At 40.5% G+C, this 15433-nt stretch overlaps 1 protein-coding gene across 1 annotated transcript in view; it reads right to left on the bottom strand.

The window, feature by feature from the left end:
• LOC137411853 (microtubule-actin cross-linking factor 1) overlaps positions 1-15433 on the bottom strand; it is a 237442-nt gene that overhangs the window by 105397 nt on the left and 116612 nt on the right. The window contains exons 29-41 of the mRNA XM_078786818.1: positions 12860-13012; positions 12425-12513; positions 12187-12310; positions 9017-11545; positions 8809-8892; positions 8375-8518; positions 8008-8241; positions 7734-7874; positions 7072-7626; positions 6714-6890; positions 4406-4529; positions 3149-3354; positions 74-385 (exon numbers count right to left, since the gene is read on the bottom strand). Of these exons, the coding sequence (XP_078642944.1) occupies positions 74-385; positions 3149-3354; positions 4406-4529; positions 6714-6890; positions 7072-7626; positions 7734-7874; positions 8008-8241; positions 8375-8518; positions 8809-8892; positions 9017-11545; positions 12187-12310; positions 12425-12513; positions 12860-13012 (4872 nt within the window). The remainder of the gene's footprint in view (positions 1-73; positions 386-3148; positions 3355-4405; positions 4530-6713; positions 6891-7071; positions 7627-7733; positions 7875-8007; positions 8242-8374; positions 8519-8808; positions 8893-9016; positions 11546-12186; positions 12311-12424; positions 12514-12859; positions 13013-15433) is intronic.

Here is a 15433-nt window from a genome sequence, read left to right as displayed (position 1 = left end):
CTCAAGACAATTGACATGCAATATTCAAATGGCCAGGTCTTTTAAGGTCTTTTTAAGGTGTGCCATTTCTCACCTTATCATGAGAATTATAATCGATAACTGTCGATCCATCCAGAGGCAATATTAGTTCACCGTCAGGCCCTAGCACAGACTCAAGTTTCCTTGTCGACTTTTCTACAATGGCCAACTTTTTAACCACCACGCTTAGTGTCTCATTCCGTGCATCAAAATTAGAATCCATCAAGTTCAACTTTTCTTCGGCCTGACGGAGCTTCTGCCTCAAGATTTCCACAGTCTTGGGATCAGCAGTTGTTGCCAAGTTCTCAATATTATTTCGCATGGATACCAACTGGTTTCGTCTCCTCTCCAAATCTTTTCCTAGGGCCTAAAAGAGACAGGCACACACAATTGAAGACTATTTCATCGTCTTGCTTAACACACCCAAACGGCTTCATTATTTATTTCAGCCCTCATGGATAGAGTGGATAGATAGAGTATCCACTCTGAGTTTGGGAGGGCAGTAGTTCGAACCCCACTGAGTCATACCAAAAATTTTAAACATGGTACGTGCTGCTTCAGTGTGTGATGCTCAGCATTTAAAAAGATAGAGCATAACAAACAACCATAGGTAATAATAGCGCAGACTTTGATGGGCCGAATGTCCTCCTCCTGCGTCGAAGTTCCTTGTCAGGGAACGCATATCATTATTAAAGAACAGAAAGTTCCTTGTAAGACAGGTGACCAAATAACTGTCGTTCTGCAAAACCAGCCTTGTGCAAAATGATCAGAAGGAAGCACAAAAGCATTGCAGTTTGAACAACAGAGACCCAGGAATTAATGGTCTATTCACATTTTGTTTAACAAAGCACGATTTCTTAAAAGTCGTAAAATGAAAATTACACATTGTTATAATTCTGAAGTAGTCTTATAAATAATTTCAAGTGTTTATGTGTTTGTACGTTATTCTTTCACGGGTGAACCGTAGCACCTAAAGGCCACAGATTTTGGGTGTAGGTACTTGGCAATCTGAGCAAGGTTTTCAGCTACTACACGTTAACCTTGAAGGCCATTTTGGGACCACCAAAAGCCGCTATAAAGTGTATATTCAGATGTGGAGTCAGGCAGTCAGCACGGCAATATTTGGCAGAATATTTGTTTTTTCTTAAAAGTCAAATCGATGCATCTTGAGAATAAATAATAACAACAAGACATCATAGAACATGATAGCCCACACAGTGTTCAAGTGCAGTACATACAATACTGTACTTTAATTTTAATAAAAGTGATTTTTACGATAGTTTAAAAAACCCTGAAGTTTAGTGCTATTGAAGTAGTCCAGAAGCAGTGCCGAAGAACACCCTCATATACACCACACCATTGAACCTTTATTACTCCCGCCAGGGAGTAATGCATTCACTCGTGTCCGTGTGTGTGTGTGTGTGTTCGTGTGTTTGTGAACAAGATATCTGGAAAAGTTCTGAACGGATTTGGATGAAAGTTGTTGGGATGATTGCCCTTGGGATAAGGAATAATTGATTAGTTTTTGGTGAAGCTCAGGATATTATTCCCGATCCAGAAATTTTTTGAAGGATTTTTTTACCATTGGAAGATAGGGCTCATTTTTTTTTAACATTATCTTCTATATATTCTATATTTAACATTGTAATATGAAAATAGTTTTCATATTTGTTGTAAATGTAGTTTAAACTCGTGGTTATGCGTTAGAGCGGTGTATTTTTTTTAGCAGCGTCGTCTTCAATGTTCATTTTTTTATTCTAATAAAGACATATTCTGTCATTTTAAAACCACCAAAGTGTGTATTAGGTTTCCCCGTTTATTAAAATGTATCGTTTGATACGTATAATGCTTTAGAACTGTGGTTTTTATTTTTATTTTTTACCTCAGAAGAGATATCAAGATTTAGCTCAGCGAATGTCATTCACGGTGTCAGTATTTGATGAACTTATAAAGACTTAGTTCCAGATTTGTCAATGGCTGAGGTATATTAACAAACGAATAAAACAGATTTGGCAAAATTCCAACTTTAAAAAAAAAAGATCGTATATTCACCCAGGGTTGTGAGAGGCTGAAGAAGACGAAACCTCGCATGGGCTTCCCAGACCAAATAAATAATTCTGGTTCTGGCTCTGCGATTTTCAGGTTTATTACTCCCGCCAGGGAGTAACGCATTCGATCGTGTCCGTCTGTGTGTGTGTGTATTCGTATGTTCGTGTGTTTGTGAACAAGATATCTGGAAAAGTTCTGAACGGATTTGGATGAGAGTTGGTGGGATGATTGCCCTTGGGATAAGGAAGAATTGATTAGTTTTTGGTGAAGCTCAGGATATTAATCCGGATCCAGGATTTTTTTTTGGAAATTTTTTTGGGAAAGATTTTTTCTGTTTTACTGCATTAAAGCTTTTATTATTATTCGTAAATGATGTTTTTCTCCTCCAATTCCGAGATATATCAAAATTAATTATCTGACAGTTAGGGCCTACTTTCTTTTTCATTTATTGTTTTGGGGAGAGGGGATGTTAAACAAAACGTATTATTCCAACTAAACCCACGGCGGGAGTATGCGCTCTACTGAGTGGCGTTCTAGTTTATTACATTGAAGTGCATACTGCAATACTGGAGATTTTAAAAAGTATTATGACAGACGATTTGTGTACCAGTCTTCAAGTGTATAATGAAATTTAAATAAAATGAAGATTGTAAAAGTCATATAAATAGATACATTCCAGTATTACAGACATTTTCCGCAGTCTATTACATGACCCTATCTATCACATTACATTAGTTATTTGTGTTTGTTGTTTGTGTCCTTTGTGACGTCCTTAAAAAACAGTAAGTTTTCTGTTTGGAATGATTTTCAATTTTGTTTGACTGCCAGGAAGGCAACCAGAGTAAAATTTATTATCTCACTCCTCTCTGTGCTTGCGTGCTCGGGACAAATTCAAAGCCAAAGTACCGTAAAACGAGAAACTTGTCTTCATATTCATGTTCCGACTCATGGTCAAAATATAACATTCAATTTAAATGTTGTTCCTCGATCATGTACTGATAATACAGACAGACGGACATGGTCCAATTGCAGAACCCCACTTTTCACTTCACGTGTGCAGCGTAATAACCCATAAACTCACTGCATTCTTGCTCATCATTTGCTCCACATTCTCTGACATCAGAGGAAAGTCCACATCGTCCATCTCCATCTCCATGTTTTCCAACCACTGTAGCGCCTCCTCCAGCCCTTCCTCGATGTTTGCAGACTGTTCGAGCATCATCTGGAGTTTGTCCTCACGCTGAGCTACATTTGAGTTTAGAGCATTGTAACGTTGGGAGATACCATCTGTCAGAGAAGAGGCATGAACAAAATCAACTGAATGTTCATATATGAGGGATCCTCACTCTTCTTAAGGTTATGTTTGTAAGGTACACTCTTCCCCTGCTTTTTTGTTGGTGGTTCAATGGTTCAGACTTAAATAATAGTTTTAGAAGGATACATTCTGTTCAGGGCTGTCAATGTATTACCCATTCAACAGAGAAAGGGTGTAGATTAATATAAACAAGAGGCAGAATTGCTTTGCAATACATGTCGCCTACTGGTCCCAATGAATGTTCTTGTTACAAGCTCTCAGCAATTGTGAGCCATATACAGTCGGACAAATTGTTTTAGGTATGCAAAGCTCCAGAATAAGTTGCAGTTTCTGTAACTTACCATAATAAAGTCATGTATTAAGTTTCAGTTCAATATGTTAAAGGTTAAGGGGAAAAAGTCTGGAAAACTGACCCATGTTTAATATGTGATATTTTCCAAGTCAAAAAAGCACATAACTCCATGAAAAATTGGCGAAACACCCCAAAATTCAAACTCGTTCTGTAACTTACCATATTTAAGCCACGCATGAAGTTTCAGTTGAATATGTTATAGGGTAAGGGAAAAACTGCAAAATCACAGGTGGGACAGAGAGACGGACAGAGAGCAAACCTATACTCCCCTCCGGTAAAACCGATAGGGGACTGATAAATGTGAAAAGCAGGTGAAAGATAAAAGGACAAAGGAGATGTAAGAGGGCCAGAGAGTCAGGGAAGATGGGGACAAAAGGGGATTTGGAGAGCTGAGGCTGAATGGAAGGAGCGAAGAGGGTAGAAGTGGGATGGATAAAACATAGGGTGGATAGGCGAATGGTGAAGAAGTGGTTAACAATTCAACCATAATTGCATACTTGATATAGATAAGACCCCTTCCAGTGTGTATAAAAATTGTGTAAAGTTAAGTGTTAAGAATGACCAAGGAATCAACGTTGTTTCCTTTTCACACATTTTACAAGCAAATACCAAAAACAATAAATACTCATCAGCAAAAGTGATTGATCCGTGTTTTCCAGCCCTGCACATACCCAAACTGTTTCGGACATCTTCATGGTTTGGAGAAGTTTCGCTCTTGACTGCCAAAATGTCATTCCCTGTAGAAATCAATCTGTCCACAGATTGCTTGTGTGTGACAATGTCCCCATGTAGGTTCTGCATGATTAAATAAATATTAAAGCCAGTTTGTTAAATGCACATAGAGTTTTCACATTTCACACATTCGGTTTAATACATTAGTTTGCTTTTAAAACCTTTTGTATAAACAAATAAACAAGAAGACGTCATGCAGAGCACGATACATGCAACATCCACGCCCCCCCACCCCAACCCCCCCCCCCCCCCGAAAAAAAGGTTGCAATTAATCCAGCAAATTTTCCATTTCATCAAGATCAAAATTGACGATCTTGATCAAAGCCCGGGTCAATAGGATGAAAAGTGACGATTTTTAGATGAAAATTTATGATTTTAGAAGTTTGAACTAGAGTTGACCTTTGACCTTTGGACCTCAAAAATAGTTGGTTTCCCAATTCAGTAAGGCTCTATGCAAATGTTGTTAAATTTTCAAGTCAATCGGATAAAATTGGCGGTTTTTAAGATGAAAATTGATGATTTTGGAAGTTTGACCTTGAGTTAACCTTTGACGTTTTGACCTCAAGAATAGTTGGTTTCCCAATTTAGTCACTCAATGGGCAAATGCTGTTAAAATACCAAGTCAATCGGATGAAAATTTATGGTTTTTCAGATGAAAATTGATGATTTTGGAAGTTTGACCATGATTTGACCTTTTGACCTCAAAAATAGTTGGTTTTCCAATTTAGTGACTCAATATACAAATGCTGTTCAATTTTCAAGTCAATCGGATTTAAAATGTCGATTTTACAAATATGACCACCAGATGACCTTTGACCTCAAAATCAATAGGTTTCTCAATTGTGACGAGCCCTACAACTTGGTGAAGTTTCATGACGATCGGTTTAGAGTTGTGACCTGCAGGCCGGTGACAAACAAACAAACAGACAGAGAGACAGAATAACAAATGCAACCGACCAATATACTTGAAAAATCTTGAAAAAAGCAAGTAAAAATATACACTTCCATAGTGGCAAAATAGTTGGGAAAACACCATCAAAATGGCGCCCTTCATATATTGGAAAAACACTGCTTTGGTATTTACGAAATTTCCAATCCTGAGCCGGAGTTCATATTTTAGGTGCGGGCTATGCTTACGGTATAAACTGGTATTTTCCTGATAATTTAATCTGGAAAGTGCCCTGCATATCCAACTGTTAATTTGAAATTGGTCCCTGGTTTTGACACAAACACAAATTTTTATTTCAAAAATCAAAATGCCTGAGGGAAGTGGAAATGGATTCTAGGCTTCCAAGGTATTCGCAAGAGAATCACAAAGTTGCTATCAGATTGTCATAAAAATCTGGATGGCCCACTAATGGTATTCGAGGAGGGGATAAGCGTCCTTGGTCTGAACTAGAGCTTCAAGGGAAGCAGAACTCAACTGAACTGACTGGAAAACTTTAAAGTAGGTCAGTTGTCAGTACTAGATTTGACTGAAATGAAAAGCCAACAACCTTGTGTAATAATTTTAAGGTCCTTGTATCCTTATACTTGTCCTTGTTTTACAATTGATACAATGTTACACTTTGCAACAATGTTGCAGAAATATAGTTGTGTAGCACTCTTCTTCTTCAGCTTCGGCATCCTGAAATTAAAAAGATTTTTGTCAATTTCTATATATACATTTCATTTCTGTAAATGTTGTGTTCACTTCTTTCTCAGTTTCAGCATCCTAAATTATTGTGCTATTCTTAAGAGCTGAAAAAAATATGCCGGCCATTTTGTGACGGATCGGATTGACATGCGATAGCAACCTACCTTGTGTGGTAAGAGTCTCACACACCGAGTTTGATCAAAATCCATAAATATTTGTGGACGTTAAAGTCTTAACGTCGTTTCGGAGCTGAAAACAATATGGCGGCCTATGGCGGCCATTTTGTGACGGATCGGGTTGGAATGCAATAGCAACCTACCTTGTGTGGTAAGGGTTAAGCATTCTAAGTTTGATCAGAATCGGTTGATATTTGAGGACGCTGGAGTGTTAACGTCGAAAAGTTAACGGACGACAGATGACGTCGACGACGAAGGGTTCAGTATGTGATGAACTCAACTGGACGGTAGTCCAGTTGAGTTAAAAATGGGATTTGCTTACAAATGTCGCCATTAAAAGGCAGTAGGTAGCACCCAGCTGCTAATAATAACAAAAAAATTGTTCTGCTCATTCACAAAATTCAAAACGTGTTCTTATAAAGTCAGATTCATAACCTTGGTTTCATCCAGTTGCTTCTGCAGGTCGACAACGGTCGCAGGCAACGTAGTGGACATCAGCGTATTCAATGCATTCTCAGCCTTGTTTAGCCAGGGTAAAACACCTTTGCCTGCCTCCTCATAATCCACCATCTTCTTCTGCAAATCCTCCAGCCACGTCTTTGCACTGTTGCACTGTAACATACAAACTGTTTCATTAACTGTTCAAATAATGGAGAACAACGCAAACGAATGACACTCATGATAAAGTATACAAAAAAGGCTAAATTAATTACCATTGAAAAACGTTTTAATCTTTAAAAAAATATGCCACCACCACGTTCGGCACACGCCACCACCTGTCACAAAGTCTCACCTCAGATTGCACATTGCCAAATCGCTTGTTCACCTCTTGCAATCGATCTTGCACCTGTGAATTCACAGCCACCGAATCGAAATCTGGCCCAGATGGCCGAGCAACATTATGAACACAGAGCTCACGGTAGTTGTGCTCTGCTTCAGCCACTTTCTTTGCCGAGCGACTCAGGAAGCGTTGGTCGCCTTTGCGTGAGAGCACCTCATCCATGAGGCTCTCCTGCCTTTGTAGTGCCTTATCAACACCGGGAAGGCCTTCAGCACCATGCTGCAGCTCAGATACTTGGGTCTCGGCCTGGCTTAACCAACCGGAAAACTCGGTGCAGTCACCATCAAACTTGGCCACTTCCTCACGCAAGGCCTGCCCAAGCCGTACTTTGCCATCTGCCAATTTCAGGGCATTTTCGTAACCAACGCGAAGTTCGTGCAGCCGTTGTTTGGAAGCTTCGCGTTCGCTCTGCGACAGCGTGTCACCATGCCTCTCAAGGAAAGCCTCACATTGCTGTGTTGCCATAATGACGGCGTGCTGTTTGGAAAGCAATGTCTGGTGGTGGGCCTGAAAGATGGAGTAATGGGAGATAAAATAAATATATATTATTAGCATTTCTCAACACATCAGTGTAGCCTGCAGATATTAAAGTTGTTGGGTAGTAATACACTTACCCTTATCTCATCAACCTTGTTGCTTTCCTCTAAATTAACAGGGGAACTAGTCTCCTGCATCCCATTCCCCAAAGTTGCCAACCATCCCAAGAGCTCTTCAATGCGAGTCTTGTTTTCTTCCTGCTGTTCCTCAACCGCAAGCTGAAGATGGAGCAACAAACGGAAACAAGAATGGATGAAAAGCAACACGAAAGCAAAGATTGATGAAAACCAAATATCTCAATTTGTTTCTGCTGCAACGAGAAAATGAAAGCATTACTTCGCAGAGATCTACCTTTTCTGTATTTTGTTTGATAGCTGAGGCCACAGCAACGTCCAGCTCCTTCTGCTTGTGCTGTGCTTGCTTCTGGAGGTCCTGCTGTCTCGCTCTGGTTTCTGCTATCTTCTGTTCCATCTCAGCCACAAAATCAGGATCTAGCGCATCCCTGTTTTCATCCAAAAACTCCTGAATATTCTGCAGCATCTGCTCGGTCTCCAAAGCACGAGCAACAACGTCGCTGTGGAGATTCTACAAACAGACACAAGATGATAATGCAATTGAGTCTCGTGATGAAATTGTTTGACGTCTGTCTTCAGGGTGCAGTGCCAATAGATCAGCTCTTCTGCAAAGGCAAGATGTGAATGATTCTGGACGTCCATACCTGATGTTCAATCTGCCGTTGTTGAAGATCTTGCAAATCCTCGGAACTGGTAGAGTCTTTCGAGAGTAGGGTGGAAGCTTCCATGAACCACTCATCAAGCCGAGACATTTTCTGGGAGCATTTCTGCTGTTGTACCTCCACATCCTATTGGGAAGATGCATAATCTCCAAATGATCTCAAGGGCTAGTGTAACCATCAAAAGCATGACACAAGTGCAAAGTTAATTTTTCAGAGGCCCAATACAAGGCAGAATTTGGGAATTGCTTTCAGTTTGCAATGTACATGCACAGCATACTACCATGAGACAACCAAACTTGGATCTTAGATCTTACTGTACGATTTATAACATCCAAACATTAACCATGTACTGGAGTGCTGCATATCCAAATGTTTTTAGGTATATTTGTTATTATTTCATCAATAAAGGTTTGCACCTCCTGTTGAGCTACAGAGCTTAAATCAGTTTTGTTTTCAGCATTTCCTGCGACTTCAGATTCCTGCTTGGTTGTCAAGTTCACCTTTAAAGAAAAGAAAAAAGAGGGACAGGGAATTACATGATTATTTCATTTAAGTTTGTTATAATGAAGCTTTATTTCATCAAAAAGAAGCAAAATGTTAAACATCGTAATGACGTTGATGTACCTTATTCCTGGTGGACCTGTTGAGATCATTCGGAAATTCTGTCTCTGGTAAACTCGAGCATTTGAAAGATGGAGGTTCCTGAGTTTGCAGATTTTCCAAGGATGGCTCATTTGAGGATGTAAGTGCAGCAAGAGAGCTAGATGGCCTTTCTTCCTTTGAGCCCTTACATTGTTCAGGATGGTAATGCATCTGTTGCATCTCCGCCTCCTCAATGGCCTTTGTATCGATAACCTGCAGCATATGTGAAGCAATCTCCTGATCAATGAAACCACTGGACAAGGAGTTGCTCCTTGGAGATGTTTCCATAACGAGGTTCAATGTGGGATCTTCTCTGGTAAGCATCACATCGTCATGGTTTTCCTCTATACCGTTTTGCTTGAATGGCTCTGATCGTTGCAATTCACCACTGGAGCCAGTAGCTGAAACTTCAGTAGATTCAACTACAGTAGAAGCAGCCTGGTCACCACGTGCATGCATATCAATGGGATGACACATTCGAAGACCTTTTTCAGAAGTTTGCATTGCTTCACAGGCTGCAGATTCTGCATGCACATAAGCACCATAAACGGTCTTGTCATTAACTGCACTATGCGGAGAACACTCAAATATATTGGTTTTGCCCGCTTCACAGCTTTCCCCTTTGAAACCGGTTTCATCATCCTCTAGGGCAGGGTTTTGATGGCACACTTGCATATGACAGGGATCTTCTCCATTTGGGGGATTGACATCAATGGCACCCGCTGCAACATACTTTGAGTAGCGACTAATCACCTCGGCAGCTTGTGCCAGCAACGCTGAAGAGTCGTCATCAATTACTGTCAAATCTCCAACCTCATAATCTTCTTCAATGTGCAGCGAAAAAGGGAGAACAGATGTCTTTCCTGAAACTCCTTTTACTTTGCCTTCATTTCCACAAACATCACCTGTACCAAATGGCACATCAAACGAAGAACACTCAATCACCGGTGAAACCTTTCTGTTCTCCACAAGTGATTTTGTAGCTTGTTTATCAACTTGTGCATGAGGAGCATTGCTGCTTATGAATGGATTTGCATTCAGCCAGATTTTTCCATCAGCGCAATCACTTTTGGATGGAAAATTAAGGAAGGGCAATGTAGGAATTACGTTGCTTGGCAATTCATTTTTGACAGAAAGGTGTGATGTTCCAGAAAAGTTGGCCACATCAGCAGAAAGCAAAATACGGTTTCCTGATCCGACATCTATGTAGCTATGGCTCAATGCATATCTGATCATCTCCAGGTCTTTCTGACTGCTCTGTCTGTACTTGGAAGACAATTCTTCAGGAATTTCTTCATTCAAATCACACAATGAATCTTGCTTGGAGAACACATATTGTGCCTCCAAGCTGTCAGATATTCCAAATGTTTGCAAAGCTAAACACATGGACTTCTCCATCAATCCAGCTTGAACAGACTCCTCCAGAGAAATCACTTTACTTTCTTCAGGAATATATATGCCTCGAATCTTTGATCGGTGTTCTATAATTTGAAGAGCTTCCTTGTCAGTGAGGGCATCCTGCAGAAATGCTACTGATGCTGGCAAAACTCTGCCAGTATCAGGCCAGATTAAGGCACGGAATGTTTGCAAAGCCTCAAGTGCAACTATGGCGCTTGCTGGAGGCACGAGGCCTTTGCGAACAGCCACATCTAAACCGAGGAGCTCACTCCTGCCAGGATTTATGACTCCGCCGGCACGCATTTGTCTTACAATAAGAGCGCATGCTACATCTTGTTCAACCAGCCGATGATGCACTGCCTCGCTAAGTGTCACGCGACGGCCAGAACGTGGATCCACTATACCGCCAGCAAAGAGCTGGCATTCCAAAAGACGCAGCATGGTTTGGCCATCTAACAAACCTTCCTGGACAGCTCGGGTGACATTTGCCCTTCGACCAGAGTTGAGCAAGATCATTCCGCCAAATGTTTGCTGCACAGGAAGCAGTCTTTGGCCTGTTTCCTCATGCATAATACTCCTCGCTACAAGGTGTGAAAGAGATACCTTCTCGGTGGAGATAGGATCCAGCAGTTCATAGTTTATGGCCAGCCTCCTGCGTAGATTTCCAAGAAGTGACTGTGGAATCAAGCCACAATAAGCGGCTTCTTCTAGTGACAATTTTGTATGATGGAGTGGATGAAACAAGCCAGTGGTCACAATCTTAGCTTCTAATATCTTCGCTCCAGTGTCCTCCGATATGACCTTTCCCTCCACAGCTTCCGATACAGGCAGAAACTTGTTTTTGTGAACTGTCATGGTGGTAACGAGCTGCAATGTATTTTGGAACCTCTTAAGACGGGCTGCCGTAACCTTATCAATGATGTCTCTGTCGAGTGCTTCTTCCACAGTGAGTTGCTCATTTGTCTGTGTATCCACGAGTCCACCAGAAATTATCTGCGTTTCCAGCAATGCATGTGCAGTATCTCGATCTAAGATCCCCTTTCTGACAGCTTGGTAGAAGGAGAAGACCTCTGCAGTGCCCAGGTATATCACTCCAGCCACAGTTCCATCGTCCTGCAAAATGAAGTGAAGGATCTCAACAAAAAGGTAGTTTCACACTAATCAAAGATTGTGATGTGTTAAAATCACTGGAACACAGTTAATTTGCGTGCGCAACGTACTCACCCAAGCAACACGAGAAAATAGGAAGGAGGCAAGTAGCTTAGTTCGTGCTTTGGTATTGAGCAATACATTGCGAAACGTTAGACAGCTTGATGCTCCAGCATGCTTCTTTAACATTCTCATGGTGCCGCAGTCATTCCAGCACATGGTTAGTGGAGTTAACTCAAGTTAGGGCATTAAATTGTACTATATTTCATTGAACGCTCATTGTTAGGCCAAAGGCGTCATGCTGTGCACACACATGGCAAGCTATGATATTTTACAAACAGAGGTGTAACATACTGGGTTTTAAACAATCGTCATTGGAAAAGCAATGCAGCAACATTTCATTTTCATGCAATGCATGTGCATGATGGCTGACAGTGGAGTTTTAATGTGGAACAGGAGACAAATGGAAAATTATCCGGGAGATGATACACACAAGCAGGACAGTCATTCAACTGACAGGGAATCAGGTGGAACAATGCAAGTCAATGGGTTTATAACTTCCTGGGTTACAACTGCTGGACCATGCACGCTGCTGCAGCTATTACCTTGCGTTTACTCTCCTTCTGTAGCTCCTCCAGATGTTTGGATGCCTGTGCGCAGATCTCCCCATATGCAGTTTGCAAACTGTTCAGTTTCTTCTCCAGCTCTTGCTTTTGTTCATCTGTCAAACTACAGACAAAAACAAAGTTTTATTTATTTTACCAGCCATTGTGCAACAATTTCCCATCTACAGCTGTATTGCATGTGCAGTCAGTTGTGCAAATGTGACCAGGCATTTCTCACCGGCCCTCGTTCTGCACAAGGAAGCTCTCGGTCTGTCGGATAGCTTCTGCAATGTTGGCCTTTTGTGAAGACAGCTCATTCAAATGTTCCTTCAATAGATTTAACAGGAACCAGAATTATATTAAAGCATCTTACCCGTAAGCCAGGATAGCAGCAACATTCAAATACAAATGAGATGCTGCCATCCAGAGAAACAATGTTTGAACAACAATTTGCAACTTTTATCAACTTTACAATAACTTCATGCTTGTACTCCCTTTTTAAATTGTTCTTTCTTATGAAAATATAGCACATATTCAAAATACAGACATTATTTAAAGCAAATGATTGGTATCAAGCTGTTAAACTAGTTTGGGAACACACAGGATGTACCACTGCATCATGAATATTCTACAAAGGGACCAGATGAGGTACAACAATCTGCTGAGATCTCACCTCCTGCTGTGAGCATGTAACCTTCAAGGTATTGGTATCCAGGTCCACAAAGTTTGCACGTTCCTTCACACTGCTCAGAACCATACTCCCCACCCATTCAAGTAAATCATTCACCTTGTCCAAATGGGTTTCTCTGGACTTCTCCAAAGACATCTGACAAGGGGAAGGGGGAAATTAATGTAGTGTTGTTATCCATGTAAACTTGCCAATAATCATGCAAGTGAACCATATGTGCCTGGGATGCATCTTCATTTAAGGCATCTATGTGTGCATCAAAAAGGTAAAATAAATGTTTTGATAACTGCAATAATATATATATATATATATATATATATATATATACAGTCACGTGAAAAAGTAAGTACACCCCATGTAAAGTTTTGACTTTTTCAACATATTTCAACATACAGCTATTTGATCTTCATTTCAACAATATTGATAGATAAAGGTGATATAATATAACAAATATCATGAAACATTTACATTTTGTAGTCCATTGTATAATTTAAATAAACATAAATGCAAATTTCGCATGTGGAAAAAGTAAGTACACCCTTGGCTCTAATAGGTGGTATTGCCCCCTTTGGCAAAAACAACCTCAAGTAGGCGTTTCTTATAACTGTCTACGAGTCTCTGACATCGACTGGGAGAAATTTTTTCCCACTCCTCCATGCAGAATTCTTTCAGCTGTGCGATGTTTGAGGGGTTTCTTGCATGCACAGCTCGTTTCAAATCCACCCACAACATCTCAATGGGATTTAGATCCGGGCTTTGACTTGGCCATTCCAGAACCCTCCATTTCTTTCTTTTCAGCCATTCCTTGGTGGATTTACTGGTATGTTTAGGGTCATTGTCATGTTGCAAGGTCCACCCTCCGTTGAGCTTCAACTTTCCGACAGATGGCCTCACATTATCCTCAAGCACCCTCTGGTACAATGAAGAATTCATAGTGGATTATATGATGGTGAGCTGCCCAGGCCCTGATGCAGCAAAGCTGCCCCAAACCATAATATTTCCACCACCATGCTTTACAGTTGGCATCAGGTTCTTGTGGTCAAATGGTGTCTTTGGTTTTCGCCAAACATGTCTTCTGGTACTGTGGCGAAATATCTCTACCTTTGACTCATCTGTCCAGAGCACATTGTTCCAGAAGTGCTGGTCTTTGCCTAGGTGTTCATTGGCAAACTTTAGTCTTGCCCTGATGTTCTTTCTGGACAGCAAAGGTTTCCTCCTGGCACATCTCCCATGTAGATCAAATTTGTGCAGCCTCTTTCTAATGGTAGACTCGTGCACTTTGACATCAACAGTGGCAAGAGCTACCTGTAGGTCCCGTGATGACATTCTGGGGTTCTTCGAGACTTCTTTCAGCATCTTGCGGTCTGCTCTCAGGCTGAACTTGCTGGGGCGGCCTGGCCTGAACAAGTTGGCAGTTGTTTGGAATCTTCTCCACTTGTAGATGATCTTCCAAACAGTCGAATGATTGATTTCAAATTGTTTGGAGATCTTTTTAAATCCCTTCCCAGACTCGTAGGCATCTATAACCTTCTTTCTGAAGGCTTCAGAGAGCTCTTTTGATCTAGCCATGGTGACGCCGCACACTTCAACAACAAAGAGCAAACCAAACTAAATGTCTGAGGTTTAAATAAGACAGGTTCCTCCAAGATCCTCTCTAACGATGTTCTAATCATTTGCACCTGAGCTGGTGCACCTGATTCTAATTTTAGGTATTTGAAGTAGTGATAAATGTAGGGGTGTACTTACTTTTTCCACATGCGAAATTTGCATATATGTTTAATTAAATTATACAATGGACTACAAAATGTAAATGTTTCATGATATTTGTTATGTTATATCACCTTTATCTATCAATATTGTTGAAATGAAGATCAAATAGCTGTATGTTGAAATATGTTGAAAAAGTCAAAACTTTACATGGGATGTACTTACTTTTTCACGTGACTGTGTACACGTACACACGTACACACACACACACACACACACACACACACACACACACACACACACACACACACACACACACACACACACATACAAACAACACACTTAACAGAGGGGAAAAGGAAATACAAGACCCCATTAAATGGTCACAAAATGAAAGGCAAACGAGGACAAACCATCATTCACACTTGTCTTCAAATCTGCTTCAGTGTCCTTTGCCCCTCTCTCTTGCAATCATGTGGTATCAAGTTAGGTACAGTGTCTTCAGAAAGTATTTACACCCTTCGACGTTTTTCACATTTTGTTGTGTTACAGCCTGAATTAAAAAAGGATTAAATTGAGATCTTTGTCATGGATATACACATAATAACCCATAATGTCAAAGTGGAATTTTTCAAAGTAAATTTTTACAAATTCATTAAAAATGAAAAGTTTAAATGTCTCGAGTCAATAAGTGTTCAACCCATTCGCTTTGACACTCCAAATCTGAGCTCAGGTGCATCCAATTTCCTTTGATCATCCTCAAGATGTCTCTACAACTTGATTGGAGTCCTGCTGTGGTCAATTCAATTAATTGGACATGATTTAGAACACAACACACCTTTCTATATAAGT

The sequence above is a fragment of the Myxine glutinosa genome, chromosome 11 (genome assembly GCF_964187855.1).
Source record: "Myxine glutinosa chromosome 11, kmMyxGlut1.1, whole genome shotgun sequence".
Classification (NCBI taxonomy): domain Eukaryota; kingdom Metazoa; phylum Chordata; class Myxini; order Myxiniformes; family Myxinidae; genus Myxine; species Myxine glutinosa.
The sequence above is the reverse complement of the archived record's forward strand: the minus strand, read 5'-3'. Positions and strand labels throughout refer to the sequence as shown.